The sequence below is a fragment of the Strongylocentrotus purpuratus genome, unplaced genomic scaffold (assembly GCF_000002235.5).
Source record: "Strongylocentrotus purpuratus isolate Spur 01 unplaced genomic scaffold, Spur_5.0 spur5_scaffold_9, whole genome shotgun sequence".
Lineage (NCBI taxonomy): Eukaryota > Metazoa > Echinodermata > Echinoidea > Camarodonta > Strongylocentrotidae > Strongylocentrotus > Strongylocentrotus purpuratus.
This window is the reverse complement of record NW_022145615.1, coordinates 33342481-33352189: the sequence shown is the minus strand read 5'-3', so window position 1 is coordinate 33352189 and position 9709 is coordinate 33342481. Positions and strand designations below refer to the sequence as shown.

The 9709-nt window shown below is 36.5% G+C and overlaps 1 protein-coding gene across 1 annotated transcript; it reads right to left on the bottom strand.

Moving 5' to 3' along the window:
- Positions 1 to 3437: 3437 nt before the first annotated feature.
- On the bottom strand, positions 3438 to 9214 carry LOC582436 (bcl-2-like protein 2). The gene is made up of 2 exons (XM_782386.5): positions 8289 to 9214; positions 3438 to 7945 (listed from the first exon to the last, which is right to left on the bottom strand). The coding sequence occupies exons 1-2, from the start codon at positions 8934 to 8936 to the stop codon at positions 7826 to 7828; spliced, it is 768 nt and encodes a 255-aa protein (XP_787479.3). The 5' UTR covers positions 8937 to 9214; the 3' UTR covers positions 3438 to 7825.
- Between the last annotated feature and the right edge of the window lie 495 nt (positions 9215 to 9709).

Sequence of the window (9709 nt, the reverse complement as noted above, 5' to 3'; positions counted from 1 at the left end):
GAACAGGGTTTGTCATTTTCCATAAGGGGATCTCCCAAACGCTCTATTTTCTCCCACCCCCTTCTATCTCTCTCTCTTTTCTCCCCCTCCCCACTCTCTCTCCCTCCCTCTCTCTCTCCCCCCTCTCTCTCTCTCTCTTTCATTCCTATTGTAACAGTTTGAGAGGGAGAAGTGCCCCTGTACCCCCTGCAGTGGCTCCGTCGCTGGCCCTCAGTCTTCCTCTCGCCACCCACCTGCTCCTATACCAAATAGTATGCGTAACATCTCTTATTATTATTGTCTGCCATCCGATGATTCGATCCATTCATAATTCTATTCATATTATAACAAAGCCAACCAAACAAGAGCCCCTCAAACCTAATGATTCTACACCCCTCATTTCGACGACTACTCATCCATCACAGGAGACACAAGTCTATGCGTCATGATAAATCTTATTCATTCCTCACAACTCTTAATTTTACTCTCCTCGGGGTGAAAATTAAACCACTTCGAATATTCATAATTATGATTCAATATTCCACCGCGATGAAACCATCAAGATCATTCCATTAACATAAACCATGTATTTTGGAATGTGGAAGAGTTTGTCAAATATTGATTTAGACAATGGGATTTATTTTCATTGAACCCACAAATATTTGAAGGTAATATTGGGGTAAGAGGAAAATGCGTCAACTCTTTCCAATCAGAATGAATGAATGAATGAATGAATGAATACAAAGAACAATACTACACAGATACTATAGCCCAAGGTTAGTGTGTGGTGTTTATGAAGAATAGAATGGTGCATCATTCATAGTACCATCTCATCATGTTTTTATCGACTTACTTGGCTGAAGTGTGAAAATAAATCACCACGTTTCTTGGAAGCCGATATTGTTGTGAGTTGAAGAGATTGAGAATGAGAAATAATGAGTGTGACATTATTTCTCCCTTCGTGTACTGGATTATTGATTGAACTATCCTTTACCCCTTATTTCACACATCTATGATAAAAATATTCCATGATGCTTGAGAAAATATGTCTGATGAGAGTCATACCATTCTACATGTTTATGGAATTAACCACTCTATTGGCTGTCGGCGAATGGATGATTAAAGATAAAATTACTTTTCAGTTATTAAGTGAGCCCATGTTCTAAGAGACCGATGCTTATATAGGGAAAGGGAGCTCCAAATTTATTTTCACACCCCTTAAATTTGTCTGGTCTTTTATTTTGCCTGCAAGGCTCGAACAATAGGAGTCATGTGCCAATTTTCCAAACATAATGGATACATTGCCAGAAATGTTGAATGGAAGGGAGGGGGGGGGGGGGGTGCTGCCCTCGTACGCATTGCGACACTTTCCCTCCACTGAGGAGTGTTCAGCAATAATTTCAAAAATCAAAATGCACGAACTATGAACCCATGACGTTAAGTAGCTAGCTGTATACAGTCATATGCCATCATTGCACTTTTGATATTTTACTACACACAACTAATAATACTTCGATCACCTTTACAGGAATTTGATATAATTTTTGTATAATTAGATAATTTACTTTGGACCTTCAAAACAAAACAAAACTCGAAATCCATGAACTGTATCTTCTGCAAGGGCAATATCAAACATGGAAACAGCAATCATCTTTATCTTCTTCATTAGCTATGGAATTAGATGATTACCAAAGTAGGATACGAATGAAACCCTCTCAGGAAAAAAAAAAAAAAAAACCCGTTAAGAATGGACATTAGTGAACTTCGAAGATGGAAGGGAGACGATCAGATATAGATTAAAAACTCACATTATGGAAAGTGTGATATCCACGAAATACACGTCATGTACGTGGCAATCTCATGAGTGAGATATGCTACCCTCATATTTTGGGATTTTGAACATTACACCATTCTAAAAATGGCTGATGCTATTGGAAAGTGTGGCGTAGTATACAATATGGCTACCATCCTTTTCTCGTCGTTGCGTCATTATCCTAAGGGGCACTCAGTAAATAATGATGACGTCACCACTTTGATCAATACATCCGTCCCTATTGTTATGGATTGATCAGTGCGCAATGACGATGATAATGGGGGGGGGGGGGGGGGGGGTCGACCTTTTATCTACCGGTACTTGGTTACGAGTTGTAGAAGGGAGTATAACATGAGCTAAATATCTAATCAAGTATGACTGAAACCCGTAATGAATGAAAATGAAATAAAAATTTCTGTTGCATGAGACCAAGAATATAAACATTATTTTTGTTAATGTATAAAAAGAGTATTTTGTATTTATGACCTATCATCCTCTCTCTCTCTCTCTCTCTCTCTCTCTCTCTCTCTCTCTCTCATATCTCTTCTCTTCTCTCATCTCTTAACCCTATTCTCCAACTTTCAAAGAGAACAGAAAAGCATAATATTACGATCACGTATATAGCCATAGGCTGATATTTAGAAATAATATTCCATTTACTTAAACACTGCCATGTGAAATCATTATTTCTGTTACGTTGCTTCTATTGAAAATGAGCACGCAATTTCATTACGTCCCTAACTTTGCATGCTACCCTAATATCAGCTGAACATAATGTTGTGTGTATTAAAATAATGACGAGTGATGCTTCCCTTTAATCCCCATATGGCTTTGTGACTCGCCTCTGATACTAATTAAAGTGTTCCCCAGCATAAATTATGCACGAGTCGTTCAGATCGACTGCGTTCTCTCTCTGTGCCCCTCTCTTCCATCAACGCTGATGCATTGTACATCTACATGTAGTATGGATATGACTGTATGTTATAGCATGGACCTACTTCATGACTGTACATTACGAGTTCTTTGACTTTGTTGCAGGTGGTTTTACATTTATAAGAGACTTTCCTTTTCCATACATTGTGTTTACTTAGTTGACGATTTCGATATTTTACCACATAAACTGGTCCCTTAGGTATCATTATTCAGAGTTAATTTACTGTTGGATAAATTATAACTTCAAACCTACATGATCAAATACAAATGTATGTTAAGTTATGTCTGTTTAAACATTATTGTTTGTAACTGTGATATTAAGGGCTGGAATGAAAGAAAGAGAACTAAAGAAAGACAGACAGTAAATAGAGAAATACAGAAAGAAAAATAAAGAAGGAAAGAAACAAGGAAAGAAAGAAAGAAAAAAGGATACTGTCCAAATGCAGTGTATGGTGTATTATTTGCAAATTATGTATGGTTTTTACATAATGTATTGAATATGGATTGTAGCATTTTCATATGTAGATCTACCACTCTGAAAGGGAGGAAAGAGAGGGAGGGAGAGAGAGAGAGACAGAGAGAGAGAGAGAGAGAGAGAGAGAGGGAGAGAGAGAGAGAGATAGAGAGAGAGAGAGAGAGAGAGAGAGAGAGAGAGAGAGAGAGAGAAAACAAAATCAACAGCATTCAGTAAAAAATGACAATCACACAACTATTTAATTCATAAATCATAATATATATCTCTTTATTTTACAAGTTTACACAGCAAAGTACATGTATGCAATTTGCAATGCACAAACACAATATATCATGTACTTAAAGATGATGAAAAAGGAACTGTGAACAACGTATTACTGTTTCAATCAAAAAGAGAAAATATCATGAGTTCCCTGATACAAAACAAGCAAAGTATTCCTCCAAAAAGAGTGAACAGAAAAGAGATTGGTGATTAAAAAAGTGAAAGTATTTTTATCAAAATTACATGTAATGTGATATATCACATACAACTTATTTCAAATATAGATTATCAAATTATGATAAATTTCAGTGCTGTAAATTAAAAATAAGTTAATCATTATGAATATATTTTGTTTTATAGAAGAATCTTAGCCTATATTTTATTTACCCTACTTTAATTGTTATTCCTGAATCTAGTTTAAACAATCATTCTTTCATATTCACATATTCTGACTATGCATCTGCTTATCTTTAGTATAAGTTTATACAAAATATCTGGAAAAGTAGCTCTTTGAAGCTTTGTATGAGAATATAGTGATTTTAGTTTCACTGACTCTGGTACAGCCATTAACAAACCTACAAGTGACGAATACAGTATGAATCATTCACAGCACAGCACAACCACAAATGGCATTGACTCACAAAAACAGACTTCTTCTCTATCACACATTTAAACTGTGGACATATAAAAACAAGAAAACAGCAAAATCGGAGCAAAAAATAATAAAAAATCAAATGGAACTGAATCACAAAACCACAAATTTGATGAAGTCTTAGTACTAAGTTCACTTCCATACAAATCTAAGCAGGTTTAATAGTTCTTAGAAATATAAACTCCCGATGAGAGATACATCTATATAAATTGTACTGCTTTGAGTTTACACCAAGCGAGACTTGCTCTTTTAATCTCTTACATGTATAGATGTACATAATGGATGTCCAATAAGAAATGTCAATGTAGACATGTAATCAGAAAATCTGGCGTGAGCTTCATTTAAATGGTTCTGTTGTTTCTAAATGCTTATCCCAAATTGTATATGTACAGACATAAATTGGTAACCAAATTTCCTGCCTAATTTTTTTTTGTGGTAAAAGGACTGAATTTTTACTCTTTCAGAGTGACACTGAAAAAAAAGGATGACCTTTGAATTTGACCTCTGTCTGGCATGGTTCCAGCTTGGTCTATGGGTTTGAGATGAATAATTTCCTTCCTTTTTGAGGGGAGGATTTTCTTTTGTCCTACGATTTCCAACTGTTCATAGTACATGTGCGACATGCTGTATTCCATTCAAGATTCTAAACATATGGTATAGCCTACATGTACATACAAAGGCACTGTAACTTGAGCAATCCGGGTGATTAGTTGAAGCTTTGCAGCATGCCATGTTGATATTTAGTTACACACTGTAAAATAATATACTTCTATCATTCTGTGTATTCTTGATGTTTTTAAATCATGCCAAGTGTTAAAAGAAGGGCTTACACAGGGAAAACCCCTTTTTAGTTTCACTTCTTGTGAATGGACACCATCATTCTATTCTCAAAGACATAGTTGTGTCTGGTCTATAAATATCCTTCATTAAATAAAATAATAACTCATCCAGGGTAATTTCTGAATTACATTTCCCTATTCATTCATGTCTAGAGTTCAAAATCCTCCAGTTTCTTTCATTTCTTGATCATGCGAAACCATATCCTGTAATGAATGCATTTCCTCTTAGCTACAGGAAGAAGGAACTTATAACACATGCTCAGATTTTAATGGTTTATCAACGGTTTCATATATTGAACTTCCTTGTTTTCTAAAAATGCAACCAACCCATGCTTGGTATATTTAGGAGATTTAGTCCAATTTAGGACTTGGTCTACCGTCTACATGTACATTTGTATGTACATGTACTTCTGTAAAAGTGTATTCTGTAAGACTACATTTAGGGCATGTAACGTATGTTGCACTATAAGTGTTAAGTGTTGACCTACATGCCTAAATGTACACGTACATGTAGGCCTATATATCAAGTTATCAACAGCCAATCAAATCATGAGCATTTGCATCTTTTGAACTGAAAAGTCTAAGTACTTCCTTCTTTGATATAAGGAAGAGAAAAAAATTATTAATTAACTCAATCCCAGTTCATGTCATGTCTTTTACCTCTAAAGAAAGAAGTGTGTGCTTACATAGTGAGTATGTACATTGTACAAGGTAAAGAATGGGCTTGGCAAAAAGCACTGTTCTGTTGTGCTTGCGGGTACAATGTACATGTACTGCAGTAATGCAAACACACACACAAACTAGAACCCCATTCAACCATTCAAATGCTACCCACGCAAAGAGCTTTTGTATAGGCCTGGTGAGCCATACAGGATGCATTACAATGCCATACCACACTACAGTCACTGACGGTAACAGCGTACTGTGTGTGAAGCCCATTGAAGGTCTCTGGTCTAGAGAATCGATGGTATGCATGTAAGCAAGTACCAGGCAAAATAATGGCCATTTGCCTGTACACTTCAACATGAAGGCCTCAATATGTGTGTATCACCACTCACGTTTATTGCACATTCAGAGTTCAAAGGAAAAATGTTAACATTTCATTCTACAAATGTATACCGTGTATGGATAATTACCAGTTCCTTAAAAAAAACTCGACACTAATATTAATACCATCTGGACAGTAAATATAAGCATAATTGTATGTAAATGAAGGAAAACTTGAAGATACAGTTCTTAATTTGAACAATCCTACATGAATATTTCTTGTCCGCAAAATTCTGATATGATTATGTTTACTAGTAGGAAAATAAATGAATATGTAGAAAAAAAAACCAAGTCTTGTAATTAGTTACAAGAAATTTATTAGCGGATTAAAACATTCTGGGTGGCCCTTGCAACTATTACTTTTTAGCACAATAACAAAAAACATCAAAAGAAACATAAATTTAAGTTGTAAAGATCAACTCATAGCCACATACATACCATTTAATCTTCAACTGAAATTTTCTGACAAGATCTAGTAGTATGCCAGTGTTTAACTTTGAAAAGAAAAATTACACTGAAAAAAAAAATACCAAAAGACTGCCACATAGTCTTTATGTAGGCAACATCAGACACTCATCAACATCACATTCAAAAACAAAAAATATATTCATCACTTGATAAATATTAATCAGCTGCTAAAATATCATGAGCATCCTTTGGTTTTTTGCAGGAGCGTTTTCTGGTAATTGACTCGCTTACTGTTTCTTCTCCTTCGAGAACAATTGCATTGCCTTGCTTTTGTTTAATAAACCAAAAACTCCACTTGCAAAAAAAACATGGTTTCTACCCTACGATTTGGCGAAGCAGGCAACAGTGATTCTTGACTGAAAGGACTCTGGACTGGTTAGCTTTCTGTCATTATACAGTCCATCAAACATCATCACATTCACAGTGAATATACTGCATGAATACTGCACTTTTGTAGTGTGGACGAAACAGAGACTTCTTCCGTCAGATGTTAAGTCAATTTCGTTCTCCCTAATTAGACAAAAAAAGTAGCACATAATTCTGGCGACAACCAACTAGCATTATGAGATGTACATGTAAGAGATTGTGGGGGGAGGGGGGAAGGGGGAAGGGGGAAGGGGGAAGTCTGCTATCAGTTACTTGTCATCATTTAGTTCAATGAATACTGAAGAGGCTACTACAGGTTATATTTTGACCTAATCTATTTCAAAACAACCGTCCATAGTACTGACTTTCTTTAAATGTCAATTTTCAAATTACATCAAAGACTGAATCTTATTTTGCATACAAAATTTTCAGTTCAGTTTTTCAGAGGGAAAAAACCATGAGCTTTTAGAACCTTTCACCTGGCAGTGATAGTTTACAAAGTTACATGTGATTCCTCAAGGCTCTTTCAACTCTTCACATTTTGACAAAAGCTACAATTGAATTAAAAATACAATTCTTTCTCCTTACAAGTTAGAAAAGCAAAGTAAGTGCCTGTTAAAAATAGTCTGTACTATTGAGATTTAGCTGAATTATTTGAAGATCGTGAGACGTTGAGAACAGCAGAATATTGAGGAAGTTCTCTGATAATATAATTTCTGGTATTTCTGATAGTATTCCTCGTTAATGTCTCGAAGATTTGTTGCCACCTTGAAGTTGCTGTGCTGAGATGATGCTACTTTTTTCTTCTTGATGATATTCCAGAGAGTATTAGGGTGCACTGAAGTTACTGCTCGTAGGGTAGGGTTAATATCTTCCAACAGTAGAACTTTGGCAATCGTCCACATTTCTGCTGGGTTGGTCGAGGAACATGTAAATTCACAATAAAGACTCGACAAGCGCTGTTAAAAGTTTGCTCTTTGGTAGTGAAAGTACTATTTCATCAATAGTCTGAGCGCGGCAAGTCCACCAAGAAAAGCCCCTGTCACTAACAACGAGTTGAATGCTGCCTTTTCTTTCCAGTCTTTGGCCTTGAAACTTTCATCAAACTTTTCCTGTAGGGGAAATGAAAAATATAAAATGTTACATAGACCTAGATACAGATCTACCTGAATATAAAGATTAAAAAACTAGACCCTACAACATGAAGATGATCTTTGAGTATGTGGTAGTGTGTATGTAAAAAACACATACAAGTACATGTAGGTCTATCTCCTCTTAAAACGATAACTCCATGAGTAATTGACTCATTGACTGAGTATGATACTTAATTTAATCGATACAGTTAATCCTGATCCTTTCTTATTCTATCTTTCAAGTGCAAGATTATTGTTTAATGTAACAGTATTCTATTAACATAACATTTCTTAAAACTTTAACATTTTTCCTTTAACGTACCCATCCTCCTTGCTTATTAATCCAGGGGGTTAACCTTGATGCAACATATCTTCCAGCAAAATCTGCCAAGCTTCCTACGTGATAACCTTTTCCATTTTCCTGGCAATATTTCGCGAGACGGGCTGCAAAAACATAAACCATAACAACACGTCCCCAGTTACATGACCCTTCTTCAAACATGGCATTCAAACTCGCAGTAAATGCCTCTTCACCATCTTTGTCCGGATCATACTCCAAATTGTTCACTAAACCATTGAGGGTGATGGCGTATCTTTCCTCAACTTCATCCCCAACTCTCCTTAATGTCTCTGCATGCTGGCAAGGCGGTCGGCGACCATGTTGTTTTCCAACTTTGTATGAAATGTAATCGTCCCCAAGCTGTCGAGCAATTAACCCCGACTCGCCTTCCTCCACAAGAGGATGTCCATTCACTTCTTCATCAGGGCTGGGTGGCTGTTCCTTTCTAACATTTCCATTGAAAAACAAGTTTTGGCCCAACTGCTTGTTGTAGTTGCTTTTCTGAGGCGAAGAAGCGGCAAGAATTGATTCAGTCATATTTGTATTTGGAGCTCTATCACATCCACCAGACCATCCAAGACAGCACCATATGCCCGACTCCCCTTCCGTTTTTCGGTCTTCCTCACTCATTCAAGTCCTTGCCTCGGCTCGACTCACGTCACCACGGTTCCTATGTAAGTTCCGAAGTGGCTAGCTAGCAGTCAAATCTGCACCTTGGACTAGCTCTTTCTATCGACACTCGCTGCTACACAGTTGTGTGGGTGAGTGAAGAACTATCTGCTGTTTCACAATACTATACGTTTGTTTCCCTGCGCTAGCGTTGCGTGTGGTAAATTCTATTGATCTTCTATTCTCGCGTCAGTACGGACAACAACACACGATCGAACGAATAACGCTGCGCATTACGAGCGAGCCGATTATATACGGAAACTGCCGAGCAGACATTTTATTCCGAGAAACCTCCCGAGAGTGACTAAATTCTACCATGACGTAAACTACTATGACGTCATATCACCAGGAGCAACTCGGTCAGGCATCTGCGCATTCACGAAACTTCGGGAACTTCCCTGAATTGCATCGTCCATTCGTTGCTCCCTCTATGTGGAATCAAGCTAAGAAGTAAACCTATGTAATGTATTATTCCGTTAAAAATGATTTTTGTTTAAAATGAATATACTGTATTTTTGTCTAAAATTCAGAAACAAAAGGTTTGATATGTTTTTAATGTCATAATAACTTTAGTAAAGTTTACATGTTTATTAATTTACCCCTCTTAAAAACCAAGAATGGTTTGACCTGGATTGCGCAATGACAACGTAACATAGTCGTATGATAATTTGTATGTGTACATCGGTACGGCACATACTTCATTCGTGTAAGTAATTCGAAATTAAGACTGCGAC